This window comes from Mastigoproctus giganteus, chromosome 5 (genome assembly GCF_048544385.1).
Source record: "Mastigoproctus giganteus isolate SK-2022 chromosome 5, ASM4854438v1, whole genome shotgun sequence".
NCBI lineage: Eukaryota > Metazoa > Arthropoda > Arachnida > Uropygi > Thelyphonidae > Mastigoproctus > Mastigoproctus giganteus.
The window spans coordinates 51275998-51296497 of record NC_143579.1 but is presented as its reverse complement, the minus strand read 5'-3'; the positions used below and the strand labels follow the sequence as shown (position 1 = coordinate 51296497).

Below are 20500 nucleotides of genomic sequence, written 5' to 3'. Positions count from 1 at the left end.
TGCAGTTATACTTCAGAGACAACATAAGTTTGTGAAGGGGAAATCTTATTTAACCAATTTAATTGGATACTATGATGCAGTTGCAAAGGAACTGGATGCAAAAAATAATTTTGATAATATCATATACCCATATTTCAGGAAAGTCTTTGATACTGTTGCACATAAAGACTGCTGTTCAGTTTGGAGCAGTGTGACATTAGGAGCAAATTACTGCTGTGGATAAAGGAATGGTTGAGTAGGAGAAGACAGAGTAGTTATTAGCAAGCACTGCACTTTTTGCACTAATATTACTGGAGTACCTCAGGGTTCAGTGCTGGCTCATTGTTGTTTTTAATATTTATTGAAAACAACATATCAGTATCAATAAATATTTATTTATTGATATTGATGAAGGCATATTGGGCTTAATATGCAAGTTTGCAGATTATACAAATACATATTTGCAGAGGTTAATGACAGTAATTAGTATGCCACTGGAACAAGATCTGACAAAATTAGGTTGATGGTTTGAGAAGTAGCAACTGAAGTTTTACAAATGTGCAAAGTACTGCCTATGCACATAAAAGACTGCTGTACAGATTGGAGCAGTGTGGCATTAGGAGCAAGTTACTGCTATGGATAAAGGGATGGTTGAGTGGGAGAAGACAGGGTAGTTATCAGTAAGTAGGTAGGTAGCAGTAATGCCAGTTTAACATATCAACTGTATGGTACTGTACTCAGGATAGTGGAGGAGGGAGATAGTGCAATCAGATATGAAGTTCTCTGAGCAGTGCAGACAGGTTGCCAGGACAGCACATGGGGTTTTGTTATTGATATACAGGAACTTTGCTAGCTGGAATAAGGTGATTTTTACCATTGTAAGCCTTATAAGTAGGCTTACCATTGTTTTATATTATAAGGCAATGGTTAGCCTACATCTTGAGTATTGCATATAGGTCTGGAAGCCTCAAGATGTGGATTTGTTGGAATGGGTGCAGAAAAGAGTAACAAGATTAGTGAAGGGAAACAAATGGGTATTCTTATCAAGAAAGACTTCTGTTGTGCCAATTCAGCTGATTGAAGTGTTTAAGGCTTTGAATGTATTGAGTAAGTTAACTGTTGATGGCTCCATATTCTAACTCAGACAATATACATGTATGTTGCTTTCAGCCAGTGGGTAGTTTATTGTTGGAACAAACTTCCACTGCTGTTGTGGAAGTGGATAGTTTGAATAAATTTAAATAAGAATTAGAGGAGACTGACAGGTTTTGTGGAAAGGGTTTTTTTGGCTGACGCTGAACTTTTTTTCCTTGCATCATTTGCCAATACAATAAATTAATAATACATTGTTATGATAATAACAAAAGATTGCCAAGTTCTTGGAAAGCAATTTCACTGTAATTGAGGTAGTTGGGCATGAAAGATTATGAAAATACTAAATTTCCCTTGGTATAAACACAACCTGGTCTTTTAGGTGCAGTGCAAATGATATTTGTGTAAAGGAAAGTCAGTATTCTTTTCTCTAATCTGTTCTGTTATTGAAAATGAGTATAGATGAAGCAGATGGCAGCTTTCTGTTTCAGAAGGATTTTAAGGTTGAATATTCAAATATTTTGGGCACTTCACAGTCTCCCCCAATTAGCTCTGTGTGACACATGTGGTTCCAACGGTATTCTTCTCTTATCACTACTAATATTCTGATGAAGTGACTTTTGAAAAGGATTTGGGGTTAAGGTAAAGAAAGCCAACACAAGGACCATGGCAAACTTCGGGGAAACTTACCGGACAAACTTGCTTTCTGCTGCCGCAGTTTCTCCCTGCATTCTCAGTAAAAAGATGGTGCGTTTTATCGGTAGTGGCAGTAGAAGTCGATAATGATGTATTGATTAGTTTTTTCTCATTATTAAAAGCAGATTATTGAAGTTCATGAGTGGGCTGAAATTTACTCATGTGTACACCCTACAGACTACCTCAGTCTTAGGGTGTTTATTCCCCTTTTCCTGCTGTTTTAAAATAGGAAAACAACTTCTACAGATGGTGCATGTTTTCAGTAGTGGCAGTAGAAGTTGTTTCCCTATTTTAAAACAGCGGGAAGGGGGGATAAACACCATAAGACTGAGGCAGTCTGGAGGGTGTACCCATAAGTAAATTTCAGCTGCGAAGGCATCACACCCACGAACTCCAATAATCTGGTTTTAATAATGAGAAAAAACTAATCACTATGTTGTTATCAACTTCTGCCATTACCGATAACATGCACCATCTGTTTACTGAAAATTCAAGTAGAAACTGCAGTAGTGGGAAAAGAGTTTGTCCAGTAAGTTTTCCGAAGTTTGCCATTGTTCTTGTGTTGGCTTTCTTTACCTTCGTGATTTGGATTCTATATCAAGATATACTGCTAATAATGCATTGATGTAAATATTTTTCACTTAAAAGTGTTATTTTTAACGGAATCTTAGCAATGGTGAGCACACAGTAAGAAATATTTACAGTATATAAGAAATTTTTTTTTGTCCATTTTTTTTTTTTTCTCCATTTTTTTTTTTTTTTTTCTTCAGATTGAGACTGCTTTTTTTTTAAATAAAGCAAATTTAGAAAGTTATTTCATGAGGTTTCAGATAAAAAAAATTCTTGAGAGCTACTTTTTTATGTTAGAGCTTAATTTTTTAATACATTTTTAAGTTAATGATAGATGATGTTTAATTCATTAATTAACTGCTGAACAATTTATATGGTCCAGTTAAGCTGTTCAAAAATAATAGCTTATGCTTTAGAAACTATTGGATAAATGTTTTTAAATACTAAATTTGGTTTTTTTTAAAAATAAATTCTAGAAGGAAAGGAGAGTTGAAACCGTGGGTTGATTTAAAATTTAGTCATTTCTGTTTCTAATCCATTCATCTTACTTGCCTTCCCCCCCTTTCCCAGAAAAAAATTGAACCTTATGGTTGTCACTGCTGATATTCTGATGGAGATGCTCTTCATATCACAAAGTATAGAGAGATCTGTCATTTAGTAGTCAACTAACGTCATTAAAAAGAGAAACTTATAATGTTAGTATGAATTTGGAATATCTTAGACCGTTTTCATAATGTATGGGAGAATGCATCACAAACTGATTAAGCGAATAATGAAATTTAAGCTAACTATATGTAATTTTGCTTTTGTTTCCTTTCAATTTGATATTTTCTCATTACTACAGACTGATTTCATCAATACTAACTTCTAGAGCACTTTGAGACCTCCAGTCAAAAACCAACTTCTAACAGCACTGATTTTGACTTATTGCATATTTTCTTGTTTGAGCGTCATATACTGATGACAATAAATTATCAAGTGAAAAATGGTATTTGCATTTTATATATTAAAAAATAATTTGGAGAGGTACAACTGAAATGAAGTGGTTTCTGTCGGTGTAATGTATTTGAGGAATAAATTAGGATTATTCAAATATTAAATTCTTTTGATAATTATTTTTTATGTCATTTGATTAACATATAATTACCTTTTAATTCACAGTATAGTCTAGGCTATTAATATATATTATGTTTGATTTATTTTTATTTAGGGAACATAATGTCATGGTCACTTTTCTGGTCACAAATGTAAATTAGAAATTATACAATCATGTCTCATATATGCACATCAACTCAGGTAAGTATTTAACAATTTTAAATATATACTAAATTAGCTTCTTAATTCAGTGTATTCAGGGTGTTTCATAAATTGTGACAAAAGAATAATTTATTTCAGATAGAAAACATTAAATTATTGTATGATTATAATAAGTTTTAAACTATAAAATGCACTTTATTGAGATTGGGAATATGATAAATAGAAAATCCTTGCAGCTACTGACCAAACCTGTAAAAATTACTCCAGAGGGGCTCACATCTGGCAAGTATGGGCTTGGCACACCCAGGGTCCTGATCTGGATATCGCCATTCTTCTCTTTCTTGGTGATTCCCTTCTATTTATCACACACACACACACACACACACACACACACACACACACACACACACACACACACACACACACACACACACACACACACACACACACACACTCTCTCTTTTGGTAACTTGGAAATTTTTTTGGCTGGTGCAGCATAAGCCTCAGGCTTCCTTGCACCACTATATGGCTAATACTACTACTAAGTAAACTGATATGTCTACTTGTGAACCCAGAGTTTTACAACATTGATGCTAATTTAAACAAGCAGCAGTCACTTTGGCGTATTCCATACTCCAAAACAACCAGTGCTAGATACAAGAATTTGAAAATAAAAATATCTTGATGTCTATCTGAATATTAGTATTCTTGCATTATTGGTTTGACTTTCATTGTGTATCATTAATTGTTTTGTTAAAGAAGTTTTGCCATGAAAAAAAAAAAAGGGAAGTTTTTGTTTGGTTCATGAAGTGAATCCTTGCATATAATTATCAAGTGCCCTAAAGCAAGAATTAAAAATTAAACAATATCTGTATCATCCAGTAAAACGCATGTTAGTGCAATCTTTGACCTGACATGAGCAAGTGGAAATGCTCACTACCTTCAGATGTTATGTTTGCACCAAGCATCTCAGTGAAATCCAGTCACAGATATGCACATGATTCATATTATGTTCCTTTTGAATTTTCTTCACTGAGAGTGAAGATAACCCCTAAATGTGAAATTAAAATAACATGTACAAACTGCATGTGTAAATTGTCAGAGGGGGAGTATTTTAAAAAAATTAATTTAAAATATGTTTCCTTAAATTAGCATTATTGTTATCATATTCTGGGTTGACAAATAAAAATGCTGTCCATCTCAGTTGAGGTTTTCAGGTTATTTTTCCCTATTTGGTTGTTGGTTCCAATAATTTTGTATGAATAGTAAGTTTGATCAGTTTTGAGATATTGCTGAACATACAGCCTTATTCTACTATTTTATTAAAAAGCTACTTATTACAAAAGAAGTGTGGAGGTAGAGGATCAAGGTGATGAGTAAGTGTAGGATAATTAAGGTCAGCACATTATTGATTTGAGCTGTTTCCTGCTGCACTAAACTAATAATGAGTGATGTCTATTGAAGATCACACGTGTCTTCAGCCTCTGTTACAGTCATAATTGATACTAAAGGAGAATGTACATTTGTACCTATTAGTGTATATAAAGTTTCTGTGGAAAGTAGGAAAAACAGAGTGGAAGTCACCAAGTGTTAAAGAGTTATTTGATGATGCTTCTTTAAGTAAAACTGTGATTCATCATTGGATCAAATGTTTCTTGAGAATCTGAAGATGACCACCTCCAAGTGGTTGACCTTTAAGCAGGGATGAAATAGTTCATCACTCATTTCAATTAGTGATTAACCACCTGAGAAAAACTGCTGATGAACTGGGAATCTCCTTTGGATTGTGCCAGATGGTTTGACCAAAAACTTTTAACATGCATCAAGCATCAGCAAAATTTGTCCTAAGATATAAACTATATCTAAACTATATATAACTATATAGTTATAAACTATATATAACTAAACAAAAACACAAGACTTCATAGAAATTCATTAGAATAAATTTTATTGGAGAATGTTGCAAACAATCTTTGGGGTGGGGGATTTGCCTGATGTTTTGGGAGCAAGGATAAGGGGTATGAATATGGAGTGTTATCAAAATTATAAACAAAATTATCTAATAATAACAGTCATCTAGGACCAGAGCAGGAAGAATTTGAAATAGTTTCACCCCACATCAACAATATAGACACAAACTTTTGCTCTGGAATCCAGCCATTTTCTCCCATTCCTGGACATACTCATCACTTTACGAAACCAATCACTAACCACTATACATACAAGAAATCCAGATAGCAAGCAGTTCTTCAATTCTAATCATCCCTTCTCAGTCAAAGCCTGCCTCATCAGGGGGGCTCATACTAAAGGCCTTCAGGTCTGCAACTCCTTAGATCTCTAGTCTGAACTTGACATCATAAAAAGCATTCTTGACAGAAGTGATTACCCTCATAAATTCCACAGCAGGATCATGTCATGGATGGTTGCCAACTTCTGAGTCCCTCTATTTCTCACACCACTGGAGAAAAAGAAGATCCCTTCCTTACATTTGCTTGCTATCTGGGAGTTGGAGAGATGGTGGCAAAGAAAATCATATCAGAATATTCTTTACTGATCTGAGATCAGAAGTGATGGGGAGGGTCCCCGGGAGATATGGCTTGTCACTGTATTACTGAAAAACCATCAGGTTGACACCAAACAACCAAATATCATTGCAATCATTCCTTCCAGAAAATGGAAATTTTTGCCTGTTCAATAGAAAATGGAAAATTTCCCATGTTACTTCAATGGAAAATACACATACATATAAGCCGACCGGGCTAGCCGGGTGGGTAAAGTGCCTGCCTGGAAACCCAAAGGTCGCGGGTTCGAATCCCGCCTCGGGCTTGGATCAGAGTAGAAAATGCAAAAACCTTGGAAGGTGCAATATGGCCACAGAAGCTGATGCGCCAACAACTAACAAAAAAAAAAAAAAACACATACATATTTAGTCAAATGTGAAAACAGCATTTTTTTTTTTTTTTTTTCATTTTGGTTATGCATTATGATTTTGTTCAGAGTCGTTGGATATGAGGTGTGGCATTTAAATAATGAGAGTGCACACAACTACTGAAGCAGCACTCGTGAAACAAAGGCACAGCAGTTGACCTTGAACCTTTACCTAGTTGTCTGCCAAGTCATGTTCCAACATGCTTATTTACTTTTCAGTGAGACAGGTTTCATTACCTTGTGTTTTTACAGTTTTCTGGAAAAATGACAGACAATAGAATCAAACAATGAATCGACCTCAGATTTTTAACAAAACTAAAGAAATCACCAACTGAAAGTTGAGTTGCTATGTCAAGTTTATGGGGAAGATACTATGTCAAGAGCTTGTTTGTTTGAATGGCACAAAAGATTTTTAGAAGGAAGAGAATGTGGAAGACAACGAATGACCAAGCTGTGTGGTATCCATGAAAACTCATGAAAATATGGACACTGATTAGAGGTGATCATCGTTTAAGCATCAGAATGGTTTCATCAGAACTCAATATGAATAAAGAAACAAATTTTAACTGAAAATTTAAGCATGAGAAAGGTGTATGCCAAGATGGTGCCAAAAATTTTGAATGAAGGTCAAAGAATGACAAGATTCTAAGTTTGTGAAGATGTTTTAAAAAAAAATTGAAGATCCAGATTTTCTGAGTACTGTAATTACCTCTGATGAAAGTTGGTTGTTTCAGTACAGCCCAGAGATTAAAAGACAGTCAATGCAATGGAAGACAAAATCCCCCAGACAAAAAAAAAAAAATATCAAAAATGAAAATCATGCTTCTTGTTTTCTTTGATATTAAAGGAATTATTATGGCTGATTATATCCCACCAAATCAGACTTTCAATCAAACATACTACATTGAAGTTCTGATGAGGCAGTATGAAAAAATTCGAAGGAAGAGATCTGAATTTTGGAATGATGGTTGGATGAGAAAGCAAACAGAGAGCACATTGCGTGCTGTAGCACACAACTTGCTCTTTGTTTGCTAGTTTCTGCCGAAAAACAAGTGTGTGTGTGTGTGTGTGTGTGTGTGTGTGTGTGTGTGTGTGTGTGTGTGTGTGTGTGTGTACATACACCCTACTTGCCAGACTTTTGTGACTTTTTTTCTCTTTCCTAAACTGAAAAGTATACTTAAGAGAACCCATTGAAGACATTCAGAAATGATCCAAGTATTAAAAGGGTTTACAAAGGACAAAATATTTCATTATATTTATTTTATTGCAGCGGTCTTGTTATTTTTATTTAATAACCACACTGTGTTGTAAACCACATCTATTATAAAGGGCTTCTGATTCATTTAAGGGAAGATGTTAGGGAAAATCACCAGCTGTTTGAAAATGGTGAATGGTTTCTCAATTATGACAATTCTCCTGCACACACATTGCACTCTCCATTCAAGAATTTTTGGTCCAAAACACATTTCTGTGATATCCCACCCACTACATTCACTTGACCTCCCCCATCCAATATCTTTCTTTCTCAAACTCAAAATGATGATGTCACTGGTTAAAGAAGCATTGCAGAATCATCTAGACAAGACTGCAGTAATAATTCAGAAACAGCATGGGTTTGTTAAGGGGAATTCTTGTCTGACCAATTTGATTGGATACTATGATGTGGTAACAAAGGAACAGGATGCAAAAAAATAATTTTGATGTCATATACTTGGATTTCAGGAAAGCTTTTGATACTGTTGTGCATTAGCATTAGTAGAGGCATATGATGCAAGAAAGCAAGCTTATATACAGTAGCATCAGCCAAGAAACCCCCCCCTCCCATTTCACCCATCCATTAACTCAAAATGCTTGTCTAGCTGTGCCTTGAACTTATTTAAGTTGTTGACCTCCACTACGACAGATGGAAGTTTGTTCTAACTATCAACCACCTGATAAAGGCAAATTTCCGCACTGGCTAAAGGCAAATTTCCGCACATCTGTTTTTCAATTGTCTTTCCTCAATTTGAATTTATGTCCCTTCAGATGAGTAATCCGAGCAAGAGGAAGAATTCCATCAGCATTGAGCTTGCTCAAACCATTCAAGGCCTTACACACCTCAATTACATCACTTTGCAGGTGCTTAGTCTCCAGATGCTGCAATTTTCAGAACTTAAGCCTTTCTTGGTAATGCAACCCTTTGTTCTACTCACCAACCTTGTTGCCCTTCTCTGTACTCATTCCAGGAGCTCTACAGCCTTCCTAAAATGAGGCCTTCAGACCTGTATGCAATGAAAGGTGTGGCTTGACTATTGCCGCATACAAGAGGACAATCATCTCCTTATCCCTGCTAGCAAAATTCCTGTATATCATTGACAAGACACCATGAGCTACTCTTGCATCATGTCTACACTGCTCAGAAAACTCATATCTGACAGCACAATTACCCCCAGGGCCTTTTCATTCTCCACTATCCTGAAATAACTACCCTGACATGGAAGACTACTGTACAAATTGGAGCAGATGGTGGTAGATGACTTTCATCAACCGGTGAAATACCACCACTTTGCTTAATGGAGGCTTGAAGTGGTGAAACCCATGTTTAGTCTCTAGAGCAAAGTTTCCGGCAACCCCCCCCCCCATACTTCTCCTTCAACCCATGCACGGTACTAAGTACTATAGGTTTTGATACCTTCATGTTTGGGGTTTTCATAAAAAAAAAAAAAATTAAGGGCAAGTTGCTACAATGGATAAAAGAATGGTCGAATGGGAAAAGACAAGAGAATGGTAATCAATGGACTAATTTTATTAGTGGAGATCCCCAGGGCTCCGTATTGGGCCCTTTGGTGTTTTCTGTTATCAATGATATTGATGAAGGTATATCAGGCTTAATGTCCAAGTTTGAAGGTGATATGCCAGTTGGCAGGGTTGTACATGACATTAATGACAGTATGCCACTGCAACAGGATCTAGAAAAGTTGGGCAGATGGGCTAAGAAGTGGCAACTGAAGTTTAACATTGACAAATGCAAAGTACTGCATATGGTAGCAGTAACCCAAGAGAAACGTATCAACTGCTACTACACTCAGGGTGGTAGAGAATGAAAAAGACCTGGGGGATAATTGTGCAGTCAGATGTGAAGTTTTCTGAGTAGTGTGCAGTCAGATATGAAGTTTTCTGTGTATATCATTGACAAGACCCTGTGACCTGCCAGAGCAGGTCACAGGGTCTTGTCAATGATATACAGGAATTTTGCTAGCAGGGATAAGGAGTTGATTATCTCCTTATATAAGGCAGTGATCAGGCCACACCTTGAGGATGCCTCCGTAGCCAGGTGGGAAGGAGCAGCAGTGCATAGCACATGCTTCTTGATTTAGACCGGGGTTCGAGCCCGTCACCACCAAATACGGAGGATGCGGAAAGGTCAGGGAATGACCACCGCATATTCCCGGAGCAATATGGCCTTAGTTGCTAATGCTCCTAAAAACCAAATAACAACAGCCGCACCTCGAGTACTGCATACAGGTCTGGAGACCTTACTTTAGGAAGGATGTAGAGTTGTTAGAACGAGTACAGAGAAGGGTAACAAGACTGGTGAGGAGAACAAAGGGGTGCTCTTATGAAGAAAGGCCTAAGTTCTGCAAAAAATTGCAGTGCGTGGAGACTAGGCACCTGTGATCTGATTGAGGCATAGTAGTAGCAGAGTAGTATCTGAGGTGATCTGATTGAGGCATAGTAGTAGCAGAGTAGTATCTGAGGTGATCTGATTGAGGCATAGTAGTAATAGTAGTAGTGGCATGTGATGCAAGAAAGCAAAAGCAAGAAAAAAATCACACCATTCCCTCCAAATGCCTGTCCAGTTTCTCCTTAAATTTATTCAACCTATCAACTTCCCCAACGATAAATGGAAGTTTGTTCCAGCAATTAACCACCCGCTGGCTAAAGGCAAATTTCCGCACATCTATTCTACATCTGTCTTTTCTTAATTTGAATTTATGCCCCCTTAGGTTCGTAATCTGAACAAGTGGAAGGATCCCATTAGAATTCACCGTGCTCAACTCATTCAAGGCCTTATACACTTCAGTCAGATCACCGTGCAGGTGCCTAGTCTCCAGCCACTGCAATTTGCAGAACTTAAGCCTCTCTTGGTAAGAGGAGCCCTTCATTCCCCTCACCAATCTTGTTGCCCTTCTCTGTACATGCTCAAGTAAATCTACATCCTTCCTAAAATGAGGCCTCCAGACCTGTACGCAGTACTCAAGGCGTGGCCTGACCATTGCCTTATACAGAGGGATAATCACCTCCTTTTCCCTGCTAGCAAAATTCCTATATATCATTGACAAAACCCCATGACCTGCCCTGGCAGCCTGTCTGCATTGCTCAGAAAACTTCATATCTGACTGCACAATTACTCCCAGGTCTTTTTCATTTTCTACCACCTTAAGTGTAGTACCACACAGTTGGTACGTTTCTCTGGGGTTACTTCTACCCATATGCAGTACTTTGCATTTGTCAAGGTTAAACTTCAGTTGCCACTTCTTAGCCCATCTGCCAAATTATCTAGATCCTGTTGCAGTAGCACACTGCCATCACTGTCATTAACAACCCTGCCAACCTTTGTATCATCTGCAAACTTCGACATTAAGCCTGATATACCTTCATCAATATCATTGATAAATATACAAAACAACAGTGGACCTAACACCGAACCCTGTGGGATTCCACTAATAACATTAGTCCAAGAAGAGCAGCACCCATTGATTACCACCCTCTGTCTTCTCGCACTTAACCATCCTTTTATCCATTGTAGCAACTTACCCTTAATACCATTCTGCTCCAATTTGTACAATAGTCTTCCATGCGCAACAGTGTCAAAAGCTTTCCTGAAATCCAAATATATGATATCAAAATTATTTTTTGCATCCAGTTCCTTTGTAACCACATCATAATATCCTATCAAATTTGTCAGACAAGACTTTCCCTTAACAAACCCATGTAATGCAAGAAAGCAAGCTTATGTAGCATCAGCCATCAAAAAAAAAAAAAAAAGTTTCACACATCCATTCCCTTTAAAAGTTTGAATTTATTTTAGCTATCAAATTTTGTAACAGATGGAAGTTTATTCCAGCAATCAACTACCCTCTGGCTAAAGGCAAATTTCTGCGCATCTATTCTACAACTGTCTTTCCTCAATTTAAATTTGTCTCCTCAATGTATAAGGCCTTGAATGGATTGTACAGGTGCTGATGGGATTCTTACTCTTGCTCAGATTACAAACATGAAGCTGCATAAATTCAAATGGTGGAAAGACAGTTGTTGAATAGATGTGCAGTAATTAGCCTTTAGCCAGTGGATAGTCGATTGCTGGAACAAACTTCCATCTGTCGTTGTGGAAGTTGATAATTTAAATAAATTCAAGGAAGAAGTGGACAAACTTTTGGAGTGAATGGATGGGTGAAATGTGAAGTTTTTTGGCTGATGCTCTATAAGCTTGCTTTCTTGCATCATATGCCTCTGCTAATGAACTTGAAATGAAAGGACAAAGATCTAGTGACATTCCAAAAAAATGTAACAATTAAGTGTGTGGCTTACAACTGTAGACTTAAAGCAGTGGTCCCAGAAGTGTTGACACTTGCATATTTACAGGGGAGGGGGGGAACTACTTTGAACGGGACTATTTATAAAATTCTTTTTCTCCAGAATATCGTCAATTTGATCTCCCTTGTGAGTTATACTTCTCATGTTTCAAGTAGCAAAGAATGCTTTTTCCTTTTTCCAGTTGTTATCCTTAGCTGGGCCAGAGTCATTTCCATACAAGGCAGTCCTGAACTTTCTGAATTGTATAAACTCTTTAATTTTTTTTGGCGAAGGTAAAGAAAGCCAACACAAGAACCACAGGAAACTCGGGGAAACTTTTAGCGGTCGAATGTGTTTCCTGGTACCGCAGCTTCTCCCTGCATTCTTGGTAAACAGTTGGTGCGTGTTATCGGTAATGGCAGTAGAAGTCGATAACGATGTATTGATTAGTTTTACCCTCATTATTAAAAGCAGTTTATTGAAATTCATGAGTGTAATGCCTTCGTGGCTGAAATTTACTTACGGGTACACCCTTCAGGCTGCTTCAGTCTTAGGGTGTTTATCCCCCCACCTCCTGCTGTTTTAACCCAATAGGAAAACAACTTCTACTGCAACTACTGATAATGCACACTGTCTGTAGAAGTTGTTTTCATATCAGGTTAAAACAGCAGGTAGGGGTGATAAACACCCAGGTGGGTGTACCCATAAGTAAATTTCAGCCCACCCATGAACTCCTGTAATCTGCTTTTAATAGTAAGAAAAAATTAATCAATACATCGTTATCGACTTCTACTGCCACTATCAATAACACGCACCATGCACCATCTGTTTACCGAGAATGCAGGGAGAAGCTGAGGTACCGGGAAACGCTTTTGACTGGTAAATGTTTACCGAAGTTTCTCGTGTTGGCTCTCTTTACCTTAGCCACTTTTTCTTTTTCTTTTTTTCAAATAGCCTTAGAATTTTTTGGTTGGTTACTATATTATTGTTATTTCCATAGCCATATCTAGCACATTTCCTGGATGTTAATTCTTGGACTAATGGCCTTTGAGGTTACCTGAAGTCACAGGTGTTCTCTGTTTTCAATTTGAAGTAAAGCATCAAGTTTCATGCTCTGCAACATTCCATCAGAAAAGTTATTGTCCTTTTCTTAGGCCTGTTAGCATATGTATAATGTGCCTATTGTCTTCATGTCCATCCCTCCCTCTGCATGTAACAAATATTCTCAGTGGATAGATTTTCATGAAATTTTATATTTTGGCCTTTCAAAAAGTTTTGAGCCATTCTAAATTTCATTAAAATCTGACTAATAGAAGTCCAGCAGTTATTATTTGTTTTCTTTTCTTTTTTTTCCCGTACAATTTGGATATAAAGATGGGGAAAAAAAGCCAAGTTATTACATCCATGTAATAACTTGGCTTTTTTTCATAATTTTTCATGGATTTTCATGAAATTTTATATTTGGACCCTTTTTTTTAAGAAAGATTTGTAGAGCCATCCAAAATTTCATTGAATTGAACCAATAAAAAATTATTATTTGTCTCCTCAACTCCTAGTTGATGGATTTTCATAAAATTTTTAATATTCTGGCAGAAGCATTGGATATTATGTTTGTTGCCATGTTCTGGTTGGAGGAGTGAATCGGGAATGTTGCAAATGTGCAGAAACGAGATTTCCTCAGTTCACACATAAGTCACTGCTTTTTTGCTCTTTTTTTGTTATAAATTATGATTATTATTATTTGTTAATGTGCCTGAAATGTAACACAGTATGCATTAACTGACTTGTTATGCTATTTACTTAAATATTTGGAGAGTACTGTAGATGGTATTCCAGTTTATTTGAAGAATTATTGACATAATGGATTATTTGCTGTTATACATGATAGGAGGCTAAGCATAAGTTATCCACTTTAGTACTTTGCTTTTCAGCAGATAAACAGCTAATGACTTAAACTTAAGAACACTTTGTTTTGTTTTTGTCTTCTGCCTGAATGTTGTTACTATTTTCTGTTTAGGAGTTAAGATTGATTAAATAGTGTTAAGTACGTTGTTTAGGACACATTTTATATTCATCTGATATCTCACTTGTTTTACTTTTAGGAGGAGAACAGTATGTTGAGAGGAGAAGTAGGGCGAATGGAAGAACTTGTAGCAACAAGCAAAGCAGAATGTGAGGATATTGGCTCCAAATATCAAGCTCTTAGTGAAAGAGTAAGTAAAATCAAGTTCTTTATTAATGCATGCAAGAATTTGCATTTAATTAAACTACAGAAATAAAGTTCAGGCTAATTATGCAAGGTCTTATCCAAAAAGTTCAGTGAAGGTTACAAAAAACTAATTTTAATGAATGATAAGGGTTTACATTTTAATGGGCAAAGAGGCTATTGCCCATCAGTGTCAGTATTGGCGCTCATATGAAAATCTGACATGTCACTAATATTTATGTCACACCTTTGAAAAAAGTATTAGTAAAAGTATTATTGAACTGTGGGCTTCATATATCTTATGGTGCATTTCAGTGTGGTCCTGAAAAATATTTCAGTGGCAAATAAAACAATTCCCTACAACTCTGTTTTTTAAGCGTTTACTTTTTCATTAAGATTACATGAGCATCACTGGTGGATGTGAACTTCCTTTTAAGTTTTGTGCAACTCGATGGCTCCAGAACTCACGAGTAGCTGAAAGAGTGGTTGATATGTTCTGTAATTTCAAGAAGTATATTTTCATCACTCCAAGAAAGTATGATCATAATCCTTTTAATCCCTATACATTATGGACCTTGTAGTTAATGATCATCATGTTCCTTTGTAAACAGATAATCTGATTGGACAATTTATGTAGTTACTTGTGACCATACTGCTATTTGTCTTCATCTCATATTGACTTCATAAGATCAGTGGCTTTTTGTGCACGTTTGATCTTATTCATGTCATATAATTCTTTGTGCTGTGCTTGTCTTGTGGTTCCTTGTGCCACAATGTATATTTCTGACTAGTTCTAATATATGATGTAATTTATTGTCTGGACATGTTATGTTCATTTCACTTTATGACATTATAATTAATATGACTTTGAATCTGTATATAATATAATATGTATGTATGTATGTATGTATGTATACAGTGGATTTGCCAGTTGGGGCCACTTGTTAATGAAAATGTAAAAAAAAATGTATACATTATGGAGTCAGTTGCTCCATAATATATAGGAATCATAAGGGAAGATCTTTGCAGTCATCTTATGCTGTTTATGTTCCCTCTGAAGTATAATTTTGTTAGAGCTTCCACCTGCTTGGTACCACACCAGATTATTTATTCTTCATCTTGCTGCAGTGATTGTATAGAAGCATTGGCCAGCAACTTCAGTTAGGTGGCACCAAACTGAAGGTAGTGAAATGTGGAAAAGATATAGGGATATGTGTACAGGCTAACAATAAATTTTCTGAGCAATGCAAGTAAACTGCTGCTCATGGAGTTCTGTCAATGATATACAGGAACTTGTCCATCAAGGACAAAGAGGTGATTTTCCTATTATATAAGACAGTGTTTAGACCACATCTGGAATACTCTCTGTACAGGTTTGGTAACATTATTTTAGGAATGATGTCTGTTGGAAAGGATGCGAAGAAGAGCGAAAAGATTAGTTGTGTCACAAAAGGATATTCTTACCAAGAAAGAGTGGGATTCTGTAAATTGCAGTTCTGTATAAACCAGAAACTGGAATTTAAATAGGCATGTGTGTGTGTGGTGACCTGAGTGAAATGTATAAGACTTTAAAAAGATTAAGTAAACTAAATGCTGATGGCACCTTATAACTCCTTGTGTTTTTCATCCCTTCCTGGGATGAAACACAAGGAGGTATAAACTGGAAAAGGATGGTTGCAGAAATTGACATTCAGTCAAAGCGTAATCAACTGTTGGAATAAACTTCCACCTAATATTGTGCACTTTTATAGTTTGAATAAATTTAAGCAAGATTTGGACAAATTATTGGAAGAAATGGAAAAATAGTTTTTTTGTTGTTGTTGTTGATGCACTAACATAAACAACAACAAAAACATCTTTAATATCTTTGTTTCCTTGCATCAGGTTGTTAATGCTAGTACTAAGTTAATAATTAAAAAAAGAATTAAAGCTCCTTTTGTAGAAAAGGTTTTTCAAAATTTTAGAAGGAGAAAGTTGCAAAATTTGAGAAACTTAAACTGGTTTTTACTTTTTCCCAGAATAAATCTTATGTTGAAAGTGGCTTCTTTATAAATAAACATATGATAGAAAACCTAAAAGAAAAATCTTTTAATAGCTTTGTCAGGTGTATGATACTGCTACAGTTGCAGGGATATATCAAAGGACATAATAAAAGAATGATACAAAATGTTAAAGGGGATGATATGAAGAAAGTTTGGAGAAGGTGACAGAGAAAATTATTGACAAGAATACTGAGAAAAAAGCAGACAAAGTGCACAGCTAATGAAATTTGCTTCTTGCAAGCAGAGAAAGAAAAAATGAAGTCAGAGCATTTAGTTTAAAAATAAAGAAACTGGTGTCAAGTAATTTTAGTAAGTTTTTCAAGTAATTTTGTCAAATAAGTTTAGTGAAGTGAAAAACCTGGATTGATTGATGAATTAATGTACAGTTATTGAAGGAATGGGCATTTACCAGTGTAGGAACTTGGACACACATGGATAAAAGGCAGATATTTCATCTATATAGTAGACTTTTTCAATGAGATTTAACATAGATACTTGAGGGCTGGGTTGTAAGATATGCTGGAAGACTGTCTTCCAGCATGTCTAGTGCAGTGTGGACTTCAGAAAACCTCCTTTTTTCTGGGAAATCTGCTTTTTAGGGGGTGACGAATTTTCACTTTTTTGGAAGGAAAAAACTTCCTGTTTTCCTCCTGCCTACAAATTCCTAATCTATAGCTTGTTAGAAGTTTGCAAAAGTCTTTCAGGACATGATATTGATTATAGCCTGGTATTAGTTTCAACTATCTTAATGATTTTAGGTTTATTAGGATTAATCTGTTTTTAGCAGAACAAGATTCTTATTCATTAGGCCTCTTCATAGTATCTAGTAGTTTCTAATGGTTTACAGGCAGTTTTGTTTTGAAGACTGTTAACAAGTCCTTGGCCATCAGTTTTTTTCCTGTTGTTAATGTACCATATGATAAAAATCAGTTTAGGCCTCCATAGCTGAGTGGTCAGGAGCGGGAGTGCAGTAGCACGCGCTCTTTGAGTAGACCTGGGTTCAAGCCCCTGACTGCTAAATACGGTCGATCTGCCAACCTGCATTGGACCAGCGTGGCAGATTATGGTCCATTTCCCTCAGCATGAATTGTTGAGGAGGCTTCCATCCTGCAGTGGATTGATAATGGCTGCAGTTTACCTTTTTTTTTTTTATGATAAAAATCAGAGAAGGTCACCATTTACAATGAACTTGAGTGTATCAGATAAATAATTTTGCATTAAATGTAACTTAAATGTTAATCTTAAAAACTAAAATAACTATTAATGATGACCATGTGAATTTTAGTATTCCTTCATCATAGGTTTGATTTCCAGTCTGTACAATTAATTTTCTCAGAATTTTAGAAGTGTGGCCATAAAAAAAAAAAATCAAAAAAAAAATCAATCTCTCACACAAAGTGGGAGACATGGTGTACAAAATTCAGTGTGTGGATTCATGTAATAGTGAGTCTGTTCATTAAATTCATTTGGCTGATTTTTTTTTAGCCAACTGAATTTATTAAAAAATATATTCTTAATTTAAAAAATTAAAATATAGAAAATAAATTAAAATAATGAACAGATAGTCTCCTCTATTTCCAGTTGCTCTTCTGTTTTTTCCCCTCTAAGGATGTAACTGGATAGTGTGCAAAAATACACTGCAAGTGATTGTCATTGTTGGCACTCTGTTGCAGTTAAAAAATAAATTTTCATCATTATATCTCTTTGTAATCCATTATGTTATTGAGGTATGCAAAGTGCGTAGTCAAATTATTTTTAGCCTTTATTCCAGAAAAACAGTGGTGCACAAAATCCACTGCATGTGTTTGTGTGGTATATTTGTTGTTGGTTAAATCCAAAGTGGTGTTTTGTGCCCAACGAGCTATAAATCTATATAGCCATATTAAAAATTTATACAACTTGTTTGTCAAGTAATACTCTTAGCAAAATGGAAAAGTATTTGTGGGTATACAGTGCAGTATACAGAACTGCTATGAGTAATAACAACGAAGGATTAAACTCTGTTCAGTATATATTTCATGATTAATATGCTTAATAAAGGAACAATATGCTTAACAAAATGTTTTCTATTTTCATAGTTGGAACAGCTACTTAAATTACAAGCAGAAGATCTGGAACAGGATGATACAGTGTCAACAAAATTATTAGAACATCATTCTGAATTAAGGCAGCATCTAGAAAATGAACTGCATACTTACCATAAGCGGATTTTAACTTATCAAGAAGCACAAGCCCAGCAAGCTCACTTAGTTCAAGAACTACACACAAAAGTAAGGTTAATTCTTGATTTACAGTAATTTTGTAATCTTTTTTATCCAGATATTTTGTATTATAACTCCAAGCCCATTTAAGTATTATTCAAAATGGTTCAAATCCTGTTGGAGACTCGCAGAATCCTTAAAAGCCTCTTCGGTTAGTCTGTAGTTAGCTGATCTCAGGTGGAGGAAGTATAGTGTTTCTCCATGAATTCTAGGTTTTTCACCTGCACAACATACAAATTGGCCCATACACAAAAGTACAATATGGCCTTAGATGCTGATGCACTCTAAAAATAATAACAAACTATACTATAATTTTATTTGATAATAATGGCAAGCATATTGCACTATGTGTGTAACACATTTAAAAGAATGAAGATAGAATTTTATTTATCTTCTCATTTTTTAAGATGAATTTTAATTACAGCAAAAAGACTTTGCTTTTGTTAATATTTCTGGTGATTTCTCTGAATTCTATCTTTTTATATCTCAAACATGAAAGGTATTAGAACCTCTTGTTGTGTGTGGGTTGAAGAATGGGGAAGGCAGATGATATTATTAGACAGAAGGTTGTGTGTGTCCTAATATATTTGGAAGAATAAAGCTAGAATTATTTTATCTTCTTTTTATAAGATGCATTTTAATTGCAGGAGAAAAAGTTTACTTTTGTTAGCAACTCTGTAGTAATTTCCCTGAATTTCTTTCTCTCTCGCTCGCTCTCTCTCTCTCTCTCATCTCAAACATGAAAAGTATTGTTGCTTCTAGTACTGTGTGTGGGTTGAAGAAGTGGGGTGGGGGAGACAACATATTTATTAACATTTTGGACACACATTTCTGCAGATTGCAGTTTTCAGGAAATGCATATTGAAGGAAGGCTGCTCCAAAAAACAGAAGGGATAAATGAGGGAGATGGAAAACTTAGTTCTGCAAGTTTGCAGTTGAACCATGAATAGATATTGACTACTTGGGGCACGTGTTTGGACTGGTTTGAAAGAAAAAAGTGGAATTACTATAATAATTTAAGAAAAGATATGCAGCAAAAACTGAATGTGCCTGTGATGGTGGGTAAGAGATGGATCATTAATTAACCTGATGACCATCTTTTAGAAAGAATCTAGGTTTAAGAGAAGTTTTGTGGGCTTTAGCCCATATATAGGGATGGTATTCTGTGGTACAGCAGATTTGTGATTTCTAGAATCACTAGTTGGTTAAAATAAAAACAAGAACAAAAGGGAAAAACCTATTTTTTTGTTGGAGATGAAGCAGCATTTTTGATATGCTTATGCCAAAGAAATTTAGAAGTCAGGGTTATCCTCCAGGGTTAAAGCTTTGAGATCTTTTCTAGAAATCTGAGTATTGTTGAATAGGAGTATGGTAGTAGCGGACTCTTTTATGAGAAATAAGGTAGGACTGAGATTAGCATTGAATTATTCTTCTCACTGCTGTAGATTAGCATTTAAAGAACAGGGTGGATATTTCAGCAGTTGCAACTGTTTGCACAGAACACATATTTTGAGCTGGAAGGTGGAAGTTAGCTATCATCGGCAAAACTATGGACAGGATTTTCAGTCAGTAGAGAAAACATCATTAATATGTGTAATATGCAGACGAAAAAGAGTGGGTGAAAGAACAGAACTTTGGAAGTACACTAGCACTTTAGTTGAAGTTACAGACAGTCATGTTCTACATTTATCAACAGTGAACAGTCAGAAAGTAAACTGGCTACCCAATTGCAAAAAAAAACAGAAGGTAGACTGTAATATGTAAGCTTATTTAGCAGACCTTTATGCCAAACATAATCAAAAGCCTAAAAAATGTCAAGAGCAGTGCTTGAGTTTCACTGAACTTTTCCATTGGATTTGTTCAAAGACATGTAAGACAGATAACACAGCCAAGTTATCTCCACTGGATAGAGT

At 35.7% G+C, this 20500-nt stretch overlaps 1 protein-coding gene across 1 annotated transcript in view; it reads left to right on the top strand.

Annotated features, from left to right (window-relative positions):
- LOC150085386 (rootletin-like) overlaps window positions 1-20500 on the top strand; it is a 239314-nt gene that overhangs the window by 10719 nt on the left and 208095 nt on the right. Inside the window, exons 2-4 of the mRNA XM_090374550.1 lie at window positions 3548-3633; window positions 14181-14291; window positions 18405-18596. Of these exons, the coding sequence (XP_090230676.1) occupies window positions 3607-3633; window positions 14181-14291; window positions 18405-18596 (330 nt within the window). The 5' untranslated portion in view covers window positions 3548-3606. The remainder of the gene's footprint in view (window positions 1-3547; window positions 3634-14180; window positions 14292-18404; window positions 18597-20500) is intronic.